Below are 15,320 nucleotides of genomic sequence, written 5' to 3'. Positions count from 1 at the left end.
TCCATGTTTCTTCAACAACCTGAAAACTAAAAGAGTTTTCAAAAGATTACATATCACCTAATAAAGTCCCATTTTCTTCATCCTGATAACTTCTATTTATAATTTACTTTTAAATAAATTTTGAGTGATATGTAAAAATCGAAACCAAGAGAGTCTGTGTATCACGATTCACTCGCATGCATGTTTTACGTTAAAATTAAAGGAGATTGAAATTGAATTGCAAACTCAGAGATTAGGAAAGCTTCAACGTTTTCGAGAAATTCAGTGTGAGCTTTTACTGTTTTACACCTTCCTTCAGATGCTAATTCTTTGCTCCAAGCTGGAGATTTTTTTTTTTCCAGGGACAGCTTCAGGAACAGGGACCTTCGATAGCCTTTACAAGCTTGATGCGGGATAAAGTGGTGACGAGCGCAAAGCAAATAACAATTAAGCAATTGAAGGAAGAAAAAGCCCATATTTAAGGATTGGGAAATGACTCTGTTTGACGAAATAATCATGAAGCAATATGGTTAAGTTACACAGAATTTTATTATTTTAGTCAATTATACCCAAATTAAATACAATTAAGTCATTATAATCAAATGACGTAATTGTCTTAAAAAGAATATTTGACCATTCCTGAAAACAAGCTTTTATCAAACCAAAAATGTGTGGCACAGGGAGTCAGGCATGCTATTTGGTTCCCCAGTTAGTAATCCCCAATTCTCTTTTTATTTATGGGGGCGGTTATATGCACGATGTTAAAACTCAAAAGAAAGAGGCAATGCAATGAAATCATCAATAGAATGTACAATTCTCTGTTTTGATTTGACAACTTGGGCAAAAATTCACACCTTCACGTATTTACCTTTCCTTTTCATCCCTATTCTATTTACACACATTACAACAAAAGAAATTAATGAGCAGATCAACAAAACCCCATTAGAGATGAACTCACAAAAATTCTACTTAAAACAACTGTTTTCATGGTTTATGTTGGGCATAGATCGATGATCGAAGTAATAGTTGAGGAGGCAGGGTTTTTCCATTTACAAGCACTTGCTCCAAGAAATCCACTCGAATTGACTTGAACTGGTGACACTGGTTAAATTTACAAGAAATAAAAACTAAAAGTTAGGAATCTGATCATCATCATCCTTGGGGGTAGATCTATACAAAGAGCAAGTGAATTATTAGTTTCTTGGACAGTCTTGTGCGCTCTAACATTAAGGCATCCATAGTTGAAACTTGAAAGAGATCATACCTTTCCTTTCCAAGAAAAATCAACAAGACGGTAGTAAGGTTCCAGCAGCGTTAGTAAGTCGCCTTCTTTAATCTGCAACCAGAAGGTTCAGTTGTTTATCAGTGAACTTGTAAAGTGCATGAGAGGGACCAAGAGAAAACAATGAATTTTCTTTGCAATTTTGCCAAATTTCATGTCGAAAAATGGGTTATAGGAAGGAAGAGGATCACCTCTCATGGACGGAATAAAAAATGAAATAGTCAAGAAACCAACTCTTACCGCATCATTTCGCATACCATACACAGATAGAACAAAGCATGTTTGATTTGAATCACAAACCAAAAAATACCTGCATGAGAAACAAGAAACAAGAGTTGGGATGTGCTCTCGACATGCTGATAGCTTATACAAAATTAGAACAGAAGGTGATCTTATTTTGATGAGAAAGTTACATGCAAGATGGTGCTTAAGAAATAAAAGTATGAAGCAACTATTTCCCAAAAGTCATCCTAAGGCCCCAACCAAGAATCCTATTAAAAGAAAGAACAAATAAAGACGCATACTATCTGCCACCCCTCAGTATCTCTAGATACAATTTTTCCATGGAGTTCAAAATGTGAACAATTTGTCAAATTTTATGACATAAATTTAATATGTGCAGTAAATATAGCAAGAAAATGTTGCTCAGCAGACTACTCACAGGGGAGTGACATTCTCATGCTTCACAAAAAATAGCACCTTTCCCACTACTGCAACTGCTTTGTTGAGGCCCTCTGACAGCAAATCCACTGTAGCTCTTTTATGTGAAGAACTCACTAACCAAATACCAAGTATGCAAAAAAACAAATATACATATTAAGTTTCCAAATGAATCACAGACTGAAACAAAAGGTAGAGTAACATAGCTTACACTTGACAACAGCCAAGGATGATGCCAAAGATGCAACCCGTTTAGTTTTAGCATGGCCCTGTAAAAACCACATGCATTCTTTAAGAAATAATGCATAAAACTATACTAGATCAACCAATCTTGAATTTTGACAATGAATTAGGAGTGGTATTTAGTATCAATAACTTCAAAGTGGTCCAAATCAACTACTTCCTGAAAAGTTCAATATTTAGTGAAGATTTAGCATCAAATGTGCAAGTGTGTTCATAACATCTGTCTTTTCAAAAGAAGTTGCACGAAATAGAGTCTTCCTCAGAGAAAAGCACAAGCGTTTTCAGCAACTACTAATAATACAAAATATATTTACCTTCAACAAGTTCTCTATCTTATCAAGAAGATTAACCATCATCTGGACCTCCTCAGTAGCATTAAGACTAGGATCCTTTAAAGCGGAAGCTTCAAACCCACTGAGGGCTCTCTCGTAATTCTCTAAATACTTGTTAACCTGTAAACAGAAAGTCCATGAAAAATTAATGTACACCAATGAATTTTAAAATAGTACTTTGCTCTGAACTGGTAGGATTAACATCCACCATCCAATGACATTTTCACATCAGTGATATCATACAAATATATATCAATCAGTTAATCCAACTCTTTTTTAAACTATTTTTCCTTCATTCTTTTCTGTTGATATATTTTCATTTATAAAATCACCCACTCTCATTACTTAAGGCTGATGCCCAAAGCCTCTAATAAGTCACAAGTTCTATATTTCTATGTTGTGATGATTGATGCCTGCAGCATAATCTTTACACTGATAACGTGAGTCACCGAAGATAGAATCACAAGCATTTCTGAGTGCTAGGACTTATCTTGCAAATTGGATAAGAAGCTTAAATAGACAGTATGGGAGATCATTCAAAGTGACAGAAAAGGCAACATAGAGTTACCAATATGTAGAAATATTCTCTTTTTTCCTGCTAGATAGCAGTTCCTGCAGGTTTTCAGAAAGACACCAAGAAGCCAGAGGACTTGTTTAACCTCTAAATCTGTGGAGTATTTCAGCAACTGACAACCAGTTAATCTGCAATGGTCAGCAGCTGATGGCCACAAAAGAAAGGAGGCCATATGAAGAGCACACCTTAGGCTAAAGAGGACAACTCATTTTTTATAGGAAACATGGGATTGAGGACAGCTCCTCTTCCTTTTCAGCAGTCAAGTGCTGCCCTCATGTCAAAAAAATTGGAAAAACTCATGTATGTGATACGCCATTGGAGCAAAAGAAAAAAAAAAGGAAGAAATGAATTAAGATTCTATATTATGAAAATGGGTTTTGTAGAACAAGTGTACAACAAGATTTTAGTGAATTGAAGGGAAACACAGTCATACAAGAGAAAGACTATAATAATACCACAACTACACCTGATATCAACAGAAATAAAGATCAGGGTTACATAATTCTTTTGCTGTTTAAGAAAATTTCAAATAGAAAACTGGCAAAGGAACAAGCATACAACCCAATGGGGTTAATATATTCTCGTGACTAAGGATCGAGAAGCACATAACAAATTTTAGTAACTTAAGGAAACGGAAAAAGCAATCCGATAGATATAAGAAACAAGACACTAATATGAGTTGATCTGACAGTAACAAAGACAAAGATCTGGATCCATTTTGATGTTCAGTGTTTCAAGGAACTTTATCGTAGAGAAAACAGGAAAGGAAAACAGAACTTACAGTGGCACAGTTAAAATAAAGATCTGGATTGGACTTCATTCTCTCATCTTTCTCCTGACACAGATGACCAACAATCAAATTCACGAAATGGAAGTCTAAATTGCAAAAATGAAGGGTAAACTAATGATCCTAATTAAATAATGTAGATAGTTTTAAAATGCTTCCTTGGCGGCCCTTAATCAAGAGATTTCTTCACAAATGAAACAATATAAAACAAAAATAGTAATAATAAATAACAATAATAATTCATATTGCAAATATATAATTTGAAGAAATCCACAGAGATACAAAAATGTATTGGAAGGGAAAGCTCTACTCTGCTAACTCACGGCATTCTGGTAAGCTTTCAAAGACTGCAGAAGTTTGCTGTGATCCCAAGATCCAGTCACAAAAAAACTTGTGAGGCATGCATTTCCAAGGTTATCTGTCAGTAGGAAGATGCATATACTGTTACAGGTTGAAGAAATTAAGAAAAAAATAGAAAATTAGAAAGTAGTTTCTTACATGTAAGCATAAAAAATGCTGCATATAGAATGAACAAAAATTTGTAACAAACCATCATAGAGGAATAGTAAAACGAGTAATACAGTATAATAGACAGAAACTAAATGCTTTTCTCCATAAGCAGCAATAAACAAAGTGACCAATCATCAACTAGCATTGTCATTAGAAGCTACCCAAGAACTCCAGCAACGCATCAGATGTACAAATTAGATTTTTAAGTCCACATAAAGTCAGCATGCAGCATGTGAAACATATTCAAACACTAAAATAATCAGATTGTAAGTTATATTGTATGGTTAGATTTGAGGGTAAATGCAAGCATGTGGGTTCAACAAGAATCCAAGCATAATAGAAAAACTAGAATAAGCTTAATGTGGAAATACCACATCTCTCTGCATGTATGTACAGTAAATAAAGCCTAAATATTTTTCTCCAAATGCAGCTAGAAGAGAAATAGTCTAACCATCAACTATTATTAAAATATGAAGTTAAAACTAAATGAAAAAAAAGCAAAATCAGTTATGTCAATTAATTTCAAAAATCAATACAAACTAAAGAGATCAAATCATAAAGTAATTCTGATGTAGGATCTTACACCAAGAATTCCCATCCTTGACATCCAATGTGATAGCCTCCTTGGCATGTTGAATGCTTTCCTCGACAATTTCTGCTTGATTCTCAGAGCCTACAAAAAGAAGAAATATGTTTGCCACACAGTTCATAATCAAGGTCAAGATAGAACATGCTTCCTTTCATTAAATATGGAACAATGGGATCCAATACTTCAATTATTATGACCATGTGTATATTTATTTATTTATCTACAGATAAGTAAAAGAAGGAGCCAAGATGCTAAAAACATGTAATTTGAAAAGAAAGCTTTTAAAAGTTGTATCCTGGAGCATCTAAAAAGACTTAAAACAACATAACGCTAAGGAAGAGAATTTTCTTGCCTTGAGCCATGCTTCTTTCAAGCATTGATAACTGACAAAGTATCTTCTTGTTTGGACCCTATATTAGACCAAAAAAATATATCTATAGTGATTATTGTAACTGAATCCAGAAAATAAACACACGTGGAGTGAATACAACAACAATTATTGAAATGTCAAAAACAATCTCAATCTAATTTCAGATATAACCTTGCTTAAAGCCAGATTGAAGCAGTTCTTGGCTGCAGGTAGATCTCCCTTCTTCCAAATGCAGCTACCCAGGCATAGCCAAGCATCTGCAAGAGATGGATTCAGCTTCACCTGGGGAATAAAAGCTTTGAAACATGAATCTGAGCCAGTGCATTGAAGCAAATTAAACTACAAGAATTTTTAACTGTCTATTCTTGCTCACAGCTTTAGAGAGATGATCCTCAGCATCTTTCCTGTACTCAGGTACTACATCCAATATCTTCCCTTTAAGATACTCATATGTCGCCCGTTGTGTAGGTGACTTCCTTTGCTCTGTACACAAATCCGCAGTAGCAATCACATGAGCACCAGAAAAAGAAAACTTCACAAAAATGAATTTTTGTTACTAAATGTGACATGATATCCTCAAAGATGAAATTTGCAGCTAAAGTAGCCACACATAAATAGTTGCTTGGGACCCAAAGAATATAGATTGAACCTACGAAAACAAAAATTAGACCACCAAGTACAATTGTCTGGAAAATAATATAAATTACGACAATTCCACTAAGGGCATGTTTGTAATGATTGTGCTTCTACTCAAATTTGAAGGCATGGTAGCTAACATGTTTGGTAAACGCCCAATTTTGGCAGCTAATTTTTACCAATCACCCACTCATTACACTTGCCAGCTGCAGCTGCTAATTCTACACTACAGAAAATGCGGATTCGAAGCCTTATCACCTCAATCATAGTCTACGGACACTGATTTTACAGCTAAAATGTATAAGAATCAACAGAAAATTAAAAAATTCTGATCAAACAAATAAATTGTTAAAATGTATAAGAATCAACAGAAAATTACAAATTCTAATCAAACAAATAACTTGCATTGCACTAAGCTCCAATAATCATAGTCTTAAATTCATTTATCTAAAGGACACAGGAACAAATGCAAAAGTGACAAAAAATATGAGAGAAAAATCGAAAAGGGTATGAAGAGAAAGTGGAAAAGGTACCGGGAGGGACGGAATCGAGGAGTCTGAGAGCGAGATCCGATTCGTTTTGCAATTTGGATACTTTGTCATCTGGGTTCGCTGGAAAAAACGTTTCTTTGACATGGTAAAGATCGTCAGCTGCTTTCGTGGCTCTTGCCCATATATCTTCTTCCACTTTCTCCATTGCTTGGTCACTTATTTTATTTTAGTGAGCACTGTGGAAGAAGAGAACCAACTCTCGCCGTGCCTGTGCGCGGACACCAAACAGAGGCCAATGACGAGAGAAGAATAGTAGGCAAACGTTTCTTGAAAATAACGACGTCGTAGGATTTGAAGATACACTATTCTATTACTTTATTACAATAAAATAATAACCGCTGTGATGTGTTCTATACCACAGGAAATGACTGAAATACTCTATGAGGTGGCAAAACAAATATGAGGATACTCTGGTCATTTCATCAAGGTCAGCGATTCATTTGATACAAATGGCCAAAACTATGTCTATATTTGAAAATATAAAACTCTAAAGACCAACATTCAACTGCTGATTTTTTATTTAATTTAAGCAAATATTTTTTAAATTCACAAGTTGTACCAAAATTAACTACAAAAATAATTGTGACTGAAAAGAATGTATTTTATTACTAGAAAATATTATAAAAACAAATCACACTATTTACTTCATTTATTTCCAAAGTCATCACAAATAAAAAAAAAAATTATATATTTGAACCAAAAATTATATTTAGATAACAACGGGGATAAAAACTGTCACAAAACTATGTTGTTCTATTTTTTTTTTTTCATAATATAATATTATCCTTTTATCATTTAAAAGAAAAGAAAAAGCATAGACTATAAGAAGAGAACTAAATAAGACAAAAATCAAAATTAATATTCCTGAAATAATTTAACTCTAAACTGTTGTACATCATTCTGCCGTACTTCGAACAAACTGTGGATCAGTTTATAGAAAAGTGTTCATATTTCTGGTTACTTTACGTTTCTTTTCCCTTCTAAAAGGCACCGATTGGTGCAAAATGACGTACGATATGGGATCATAAATGTCAATGGGAACTTGCTTCTTCGGCAAAATGATACATAAAGGGGAAATAAAGCAAACGGACCTTGATGCCCATGCTCGTGCATTCTGTTACATTATTTTGTCTTGATCTTTCCACTTTCCACAATAAAACTTGCACTTCCCGGCAGTTCCAGTGCAGCTGTTTTGATATAATTGCAGCTTATTTTTTGTTCCTTCATGGAGAGACTTGCTCTGACATTTTTCTTTTTCAGTTCTTTACTTATTTCAGTCTCTTTTTCACTCCATGTCCCAGCAATCATCACATTTGGTGACTCCATTTTCGATGCTGGAAACAATCACTTTAACAAAAACTGTACTGCTCAGGCTGATTTCCCTCCTTATGGTTCCAGTTTTTTTCATCACCCCACTGGGAGGTTCACTAATGGCAGAACAGTTGCAGACTTTATTTGTGAGTTTATAATTTATTTATATGTATATATCTATATCCATTTACATGATCTTTTTGCTATACTGGTTTACTTTTTACTGAATCGATGACGTGCAGCACAATTCATCGGCATTGAGTTACAAAAGCCATATCTAGAGGCACGAATTGCTGTGTTAAACGGAAGTAGGAAGGATTATCCAGCAAATGGCATAAATTTTGCAAGTGCTGGCAGTGGTGTACTTACGGAGACAAATAAGGACTGGGTAAGACACTTTACCTTGCTATCGAGAAGTGGTGAGTTGGGTAAATTTTAAGAAAGTTTTAAACATGCAAGTCTTGTTCTCTTTCTTAAAATAGTCAAGAAACCAACTTGTCTTGTAATTGGGACCAAGATTCCCTTATGATCTGTGTTTTTCTTTTTCGCGAACAAAATATAAGTCCATTATTAGTGGTTCCATGGTACAATATATGATAACTATCTTAACTGCCCCATGAAAAGAAATAAGCGAAGACAGGGCAAATCATCACTTAACATAAAGTACACCTCTAGTTGAAGTAAAGATACAACAAATTAATGCATTTGGTGAGTCTGTATCTATCATGAGAATTGTGCGCGCGCTTCATCATAACAGCAGTAAAAAGATTGCTAGAATTGAAAAACAAATTGTTAGCATCACCAAACATATGCATCTATTACTTTTAATTAGTTAGTTGATCAGTTAGAAAAGTAAAATGGATCTATACTTTCATTTCAATTTGTCACAGGGAGTGATACCAATCCAGGACCAGCTTCAGCAATTCCAGGCACTAGTAAAACAAAGCCATATTGACAAAAATCTAGTCCAGCAATCGCTCTTCTTCTTCGAATCCGGCTCCAATGATATCTTTAACTATTTCCTGCAATTTGACACCCCAGCACTTGCCCCAGATGCTTATGTTCAAGCAATGTTAGCAGAAGTGGCAAAGCTGATTGACCAGCTTCACAGTCTTGGAGCTCGCCGCATTGCCGTGTTTTCACTCGGCCCGGTTGGCTGCGTTCCGGCCAGGGCTCTATTGCCCGGTGCACCGGTTGATCGATGCTATGGGAAAATGAATGTGATGGTTAAGAATTACAACAAGGGATTGGAGAGTTTGGTCCAAAATGTTCCCACTAATTACCCTGGTGCAGTTGCAGTTTTTGGAGGGGTATACAACCTCGTTCAGAGATTTAGAGCAAATCCAACACGCTATGGTAATCCTATCGAAGCATTTACTTCTGCTACTAAGCAACTTAATTTAGGATTAGAATTGCATAATTCAATGATTTGAGTAAATTAATTATAACTCATTGCTTGTGATTGCAAACAGGTTTCAGTGATGTTTCAAGTGCATGCTGCGGTGATGGAACTCTTGGAGGATTGGTACAGTGTGGGAAGGAAGGTTACAAGATTTGTGAGAATCCCAATGCATTCTTGTTCTGGGATTATTTTCATCCATCTGAGCATGCTTACAAGCTCATTTCCAAGGCCTTATGGCATGGAAAGGATTCGGTAATCAGGCCTGTTAATTTGAAGACTCTATCCAATAATATTAGTTTGAGTACTATCCATTAATTTCGAGCAATGTATCAATTTTATTTTGTTAAGAAGTTTTATTTAAAATTTTTAATTTAGACCCATGTTTTATTTATTAAAAATAAAAATAAAATAAGGAAATTAATAATTATTTAAAATTTACAAAACCATTCTTCTTGTAAGCTAATATCAAAATGGGGAAAAAAGAAAAATATGTTTCCACCTGAGTTAGCATACACAATATACTCAGATGAAACGATAGTTGCTATAAAGTATCCCATTTGAAATACTTCACCTTAACTAAGTAAGTGTGACAATAAAATCTCTAAGTACTTATAGGATAATACAATTATCTAGTATAAATATGATATGTAGATTTTGTTTTTAAAACAAAAACTCACTTGTTTGTCTATTTTTCAACATAAATATAAATACAAATAAATGTAGATGATTAATTTTATGAAGGACGTTGTATGATGAAACGGAAATGTAAAAACCTGAAGATAGTTGAAACAAAGTTTCTGAATAATGAAGTTTATTAAACGATTCTAAATTGACAAAGTTATGGTTTTGGCCCTTCTATATAATAACCTTAAATATTACGAATTTACCAAAATAAACAGATCCGAGATATTATTTTATAATAAAATTCTTCTAATCTAAATAAGAAAAGGAAAACAAACGGTGTTTAAATTCGAATTCTTGAAAAAAAAATCCTAGAAGAAATAGGAAAAAAAAATCTTAAAACTGAAAAATGATCAGGAAAGAAACATAATTTCTAACTCGACTAATTCTGGGTTTGGTTCGTCTTATCGCTAGTTTCGAAATGTTATATTATACACCGAAAATAAATACTTATAGTTCAACTTATACCCTCCAAAAATTATCCCGCTCATGATGCACAACCATTCTACGTCATCGCACCTCAAATTAATATACAAAAGAGTTTATGGTTGACGAATGAATCAATTTTGTGGAATATGTTAGCTGGCTTTGGTATCATAGACTTGGGCGTAGATTGTGGTACAATGACTGCCTAAATTGTTGGTAATTTTTCACATTATTCAGTGACTAACACATTGAATTGTTGCAATTAATAGCCCCCACAGTACTGCACACGCACCCAACTTCCAGAATTGTTTGAGGCCTAAGTCAATATTTTTTATAACGACTTTGCTCTTCTTCTTTTTTCTTTTTTTTTTTTACTCTAGACTTTGTGAGAAATTAATATACATATGTAATAATGAATTTAGTGCGAGTCATATGCAATTAGTGTTTACTTTAATTATTACATCACTCTTACGCCAACATGATATACTTACCTGGAATTTGTTTTTGTTGGGTGGAGAAACTTATGATCATCTCACCTTAAATAAAAATTACAATAAATTTAGGTACCATATCACTTACAAATCACACATATTAGGTAAAATTTAAATACATTTTTTCATGGTGCTTAAGACAAACAAGTTTGAATGTTTTCACGTTCTATAATTTTATTATTGAATTAGGTTCCGATGTTTATTTTCCACAATGGGTGGTAATAATTAGAAGAAAAAAAATTGATTTCTTTTTTTTTTAATAAGAAAAAAATTGATTTCCTTAAATGATAAGCGACCGAACCTGATGAAAACAACAAGGAATATCACCAAACAAGCAAGCAATAGAGAAGCAGGTAGGGTACCACCATACTTTTTTATTTATTTATTTAATTAATGCACACTACACTGCACCATCATACCTAAAATTTAACTAATCTTTTCGAAAGTTAGTGAGAGCGGAATTTGAACTCTTCTTTTGTTATTTTCACTTATAAAATTAATCTAGTTGTCTCCTTGAAAATGACACATCCACAAGTATAAGGATGCATGTGATTGGCAGATTAAATTAAGAAATGATCCTTATCCTTTTTATAAATGTCAAGTGTACACTACCAATTTGAGAAATAATTTTATGTCTCAATTTTGTGTGTATTTTATTTTATTAGTTACTACTAATCACATCCATATATTTGTTACAACGAAAGTTGAGATAAAGTGAAGATCGTTGACATTATTAAGATTAAAATACTAAATAACTAAATCTAGAAACGCACTGACATATTTATATATCAAAAAAATTACCGCATAATCTAGAAAGATAACTTAAGTTCTTAAAAAGATATATATATTTTTTTAACATCGAATGCTACATCAATTGAGATGTAATCATATTACTATCCTTACATAGAAGTATTTTTTTTTTTTTTTAATGTTCAATGTATTATTTTATTTGGTAAAAAAAGAAAAAAGAAAAAAGAAAAAGAACTTCAATATAATAGCGAACACCATGACGATCAAAAGGATTAAAGAAAGGAAACAAGTGGGGAATACAGAAGCAACGAGGGTGCCACCACATTTGACTTTATTCTAATCAACACATGCATATATAACTCGAAAGAAAGAAAACAAAACAACTCACTCTCCTCTCCAACTGGCGTTGTTTCTTGAATCCATGAAATTAAAATTTATAAAAAGAAAATAAATAAAAAAACAGCGGAAAATTCCACACTTTCTTTGATTTCTTCTAGCAACCTGGAAATCATGTCGAAATAGCTTTTGTAGATGGAATGGACCCACGCGCATTCACAGCCAACAATGGCCAGAACTTATTTATTGATGAATAATGGAAGCTGATTACATAGCGTGAGCGTAACCCACACACACAGTGCACAAACAAACAATCAAACACCTTCCCTCTCTTTTCTTAGTAAAAGCCTAACGCGTCTTCTTCTGCTTCTAGTTAAAATTTTCTTATCGGGCAATAACTTCTGGGACCCTGAGGTTTCGTGCAACCCTAAGTCAGGACATGGTTCGTAGTCTTTTCATACATGCCCCCGCCGTATGGTCAAAATCCACTTTGAATAGGCTTGTCAATAAAATCAACAATTTAAATATTATATACCCCTCAACTAAGCTTAAGCTTATCTAACGGATCGTTATGTTTCAAACTATTTAAGGATAACATATTTGAACAACTAATTAATATTAATAGATTATAATATGGATACTATTTTCTAAGAAAATAATTCAATTGCACGTCTATACTCTCTCTTCCTTTTAAATGAAAAAAGAAAATATAATTAAGTTCAGAGTATAATTTAATTACATAGGTTATTTACCATAATTAAACTTTTTGAAAAATTAGCTCCATTCTCCTTTAGAAGTTTGTTAGTAAAACTTATAATTTAAATATTTTGCCCCTCAATTATTGAAGGACTTATTTGTTCCATTATCTTCTAGCATAAAACATTAATTTATATCATGACTAAGAGAATTATTCTTTTGTTTGCCTTTGTATAAGTAATCCTAAAAGAATTGTCGTTAGTTCACTGATGATTGTTCATCACACTCTTTATACATACGTAACTCTTGAGTTATAGGAGAAATTATATATGTCTCTTTATGATTAATCATATCCTCTTAGTGAATTAGTTATAATTGATTTAAACCGTATTAACTTGATTAAAGAGATACATCCCGTATGAATAAGTATGTCATCAATATGTTTATATATAAATATTAATGTTCATAAAAAATTAACTCACAATTTTATAGTTTGTATCTACATATATTACGCCATCAGATCTTGATGATGCTATTCAAATTAGCTTACAACTTTATCTACGCAAAAGCATATAGCCAACCAAATAAAAATATAAGAAAGGGACCTATATGAAAACAAAATGTAAACTATATCTATATATTTGATTGTACAAAATCCTAGAGATACCCACGGTATTTCCCCACTGAATAATATTCTTTTTATTTTTTATTTTTTATTTTTTTCCCCTTATTCCGCAGGACTTCCACGATCATTTCCCACACTATTACTTTTATTATTATTTTGGTTAACTCGTCAAAATATTCCGCCTACCATTTGACCCCCCGTTTTACGTTTATATATAAACCCTAACATCCCCCACCCACATTCTCTTCTCAACAAACATTTTAACGAATCTTCAACAAGTTCTCAGGAAGCCTTGCTACCTCTATATATCTCTGCGTTTGTGTTCGCATCATGGGCAATTACGTGTCGTGCACTTTACCGACCCCGTTGATGAAGAGCCCCAAGGCGGCCAGAGTCATTCTCCCCGGCGGCGAGATAAGGCAGTTCCGGGAGCTCGTGAAAGCTGCGGAGGTGATGCTCGAGTGTCCCAATTTCTTCTTAACAAACGCCAAGTCTCTTCACATTGGAAAAAGATTCAGTGCGCTCGCCGCTGACGAGGAGCTGGAGTTCGGGAACGTTTACATTATGTTCCCTATGAAGAGGGTCAATTCTATGGTGACCGCAGCCGACATGGCTTCGCTTTTCATGGCTGCGCACTCTGCTGCCAAGAGAATATCCGGTGGACAGATTGTGAGGGTGTCACCGGAATCTGGTGCCGCCGCCGCCGCCGCCGCCGCCGCCTCTTGTGCTGAGAAGGAAGAAAGATTGAATGATGGTGGTAAAGTTGATGATGATGATAATAATAATGAAGAAGCATCAAGATTGAGCTTGGAGGGTGATCATGAAGGATACTTTCCGGTGCCGGAGTTCAAGTATAGATTAGTTTCATGTAGGTCAAGGAAGCCGTTGTTGGAAACTATAAAGGAAGAGCCAGTTTGTTCTAGGTGATGATGAAATGATTGATGGCCATTTATATGTTTTAATTTTGAGAGATAATTAATTGTATTTTCTCTCAGATTTGTTTACCGACCAAGAGAGAATGTTAATTAACTATAATTATGTAGTGGGTGTGATGTGATGATAAATCTATGTAGATAGAGAGAAATTAAAAGAACAGACAGAGATTGTGATCTAGAAATATGTTGATAGTTTTTGGGGAGCATGTTTGTTAACTATTCTAATTAAATTTAATAATTGTTTTACTACTAATTAATTTGAAAATTTTGTGTATTGCCTGGCTTGAATTTAATTGTTTCATTTTTGCTACTTCCATTTAATTTGTTCGTATGCTCTTGATACGATCAAAATTTGTTCACGTAAAATTCTATCTAGCTCCCTTTTTGTTTCTGGGCTCTGGCATATATTTTCCATATTCCAACAATTCTAATTTGTTAAAAATATGATGACTTGAGCAAGAAAATTGTTGGACGCTCCTTTTCCCCATTTATTGTTGAAGAAAAAATCCGGTCAAATGGATTATTCAGATCAGTTACCACGCTATTCAGATTCGGTTCTGATTTCTGAATTGTGCATGTATGTGGGCTTGGATAATAAATATTGAGCACTTTTTATAATTTTGAGACAATATAAGAGGGCTTCGTTTTATAATTTTGGACTTGGGCCTTCATAGCTTTTACCTTGCTTGTTTTGCCAAACTTTATTGGATAATTTTAAGTACACCCCATTGACCCCAAAGATTATCACTTGTGCGCATTAAAATATTGCATCAGAAAATATGATGATGCATCATTGATGCCATCAATCAGTAGGGTCGGGCTGTAATGCAGTGCTGCATGTCATGCAGCTGCCTTTATTATTTTTTTAATAATGCGGATGTAACCGGCCACCGATTCGCTCCTTTTAATCGCTTAAAGCGGCAAATGTTAAAAGAAACTATCATAGAACTCCCTCATTTTAGGAAATATTAAGATAATCAATTCAAAACTAGTAAATTATCAAAGACCCCCTCAACTTTACACCAAAAAAATACTTCCTTTTTCTTTTGATTCATGGAAAATATAGTTAATATATTTAACTTATATCCTAAAAGAAACATAATTAAATAAAATTAATTGGACTAATATATTTAAATAAAAATAATTATATTATT

The 15,320-nt window shown here is 33.7% G+C and overlaps 3 protein-coding genes across 4 annotated transcripts; 2 read left to right on the top strand and 1 right to left on the bottom strand.

Annotated features, from left to right (window-relative positions):
- Window positions 1–777: 777 nt before the first annotated feature.
- On the bottom strand, window positions 778–6,795 carry LOC102623790 (uncharacterized). 2 transcript variants are annotated; one of them, XM_006468742.4, is made up of 13 exons: window positions 6,496–6,793; window positions 5,700–5,809; window positions 5,498–5,608; window positions 5,309–5,366; window positions 4,951–5,040; window positions 4,181–4,275; window positions 3,852–3,905; window positions 2,479–2,616; window positions 2,133–2,190; window positions 1,923–2,037; window positions 1,502–1,571; window positions 1,244–1,315; window positions 778–1,080 (listed from the first exon to the last, which is right to left on the bottom strand). In XM_006468742.4, exons 1-13 carry the CDS (start codon window positions 6,656–6,658, stop codon window positions 964–966), a joined length of 1,251 nt encoding a protein of 416 aa, XP_006468805.1. In that variant the 5' UTR covers window positions 6,659–6,793; the 3' UTR covers window positions 778–963. The 2 variants fall into 2 exon arrangements, with proteins under 2 accessions (XP_006468805.1, XP_024951383.1); XM_025095615.2 differs by having other exon boundaries at window positions 1,003–1,149; window positions 6,496–6,795.
- A 926-nt stretch (window positions 6,796–7,721) lies between these two features.
- Window positions 7,722–9,595, top strand: LOC107175612 (GDSL esterase/lipase 6). Its single transcript, XM_015527214.2, has 4 exons — window positions 7,722–7,970; window positions 8,067–8,212; window positions 8,715–9,180; window positions 9,297–9,595. The coding sequence occupies exons 1-4, from the start codon at window positions 7,739–7,741 to the stop codon at window positions 9,539–9,541; spliced, it is 1,089 nt and encodes a 362-aa protein (XP_015382700.1). The 5' UTR covers window positions 7,722–7,738; the 3' UTR covers window positions 9,542–9,595.
- A 3,838-nt stretch (window positions 9,596–13,433) lies between these two features.
- Window positions 13,434–14,440, top strand: LOC107175613 (uncharacterized). The gene has a single exon (XM_015527215.3). The coding sequence runs from the start codon at window positions 13,562–13,564 to the stop codon at window positions 14,156–14,158; it is 597 nt and encodes a 198-aa protein (XP_015382701.2). The 5' UTR covers window positions 13,434–13,561; the 3' UTR covers window positions 14,159–14,440.
- The last annotated feature ends 880 nt before the right edge of the window (window positions 14,441–15,320 follow it).

This window comes from Citrus sinensis, chromosome 2 (genome assembly GCF_022201045.2).
Source record: "Citrus sinensis cultivar Valencia sweet orange chromosome 2, DVS_A1.0, whole genome shotgun sequence".
Classification (NCBI taxonomy): Eukaryota; Viridiplantae; Streptophyta; class Magnoliopsida; order Sapindales; family Rutaceae; genus Citrus; species Citrus sinensis.
Note: the sequence above shows the minus strand (reverse complement) of the source record. Positions and strands in the feature narration are given on the sequence as shown.

Coding starts and splice junctions, on each gene's coding strand:
- LOC107175613 (XM_015527215.3), top strand. CDS start 13,562: ATGGGCAATTACGTGTCGTGCACTTTACCGACCCCGTTGATGAAGAGC.
- LOC107175612 (XM_015527214.2), top strand. CDS start 7,739: ATGGAGAGACTTGCTCTGACATTTTTCTTTTTCAGTTCTTTACTTATT. Junction 7,971..8,066: donor AACAGTTGCAGACTTTATTT/GTGAGTTTATAA, acceptor GATGACGTGCAG/CACAATTCATCGGCATTGAG. Junction 9,181..9,296: donor AGCAAATCCAACACGCTATG/GTAATCCTATCG, acceptor GATTGCAAACAG/GTTTCAGTGATGTTTCAAGT.
- LOC102623790 (XM_006468742.4), bottom strand. CDS start 6,658: ATGGAGAAAGTGGAAGAAGATATATGGGCAAGAGCCACGAAAGCAGCT. Junction 5,609..5,699: donor AGGATCATCTCTCTAAAGCT/GTGAGCAAGAAT, acceptor TTTATTCCCCAG/GTGAAGCTGAATCCATCTCT. Junction 2,617..3,851: donor TTTATTTTAACTGTGCCACT/GTAAGTTCTGTT, acceptor TTCTGTTTACAG/GTTAACAAGTATTTAGAGAA.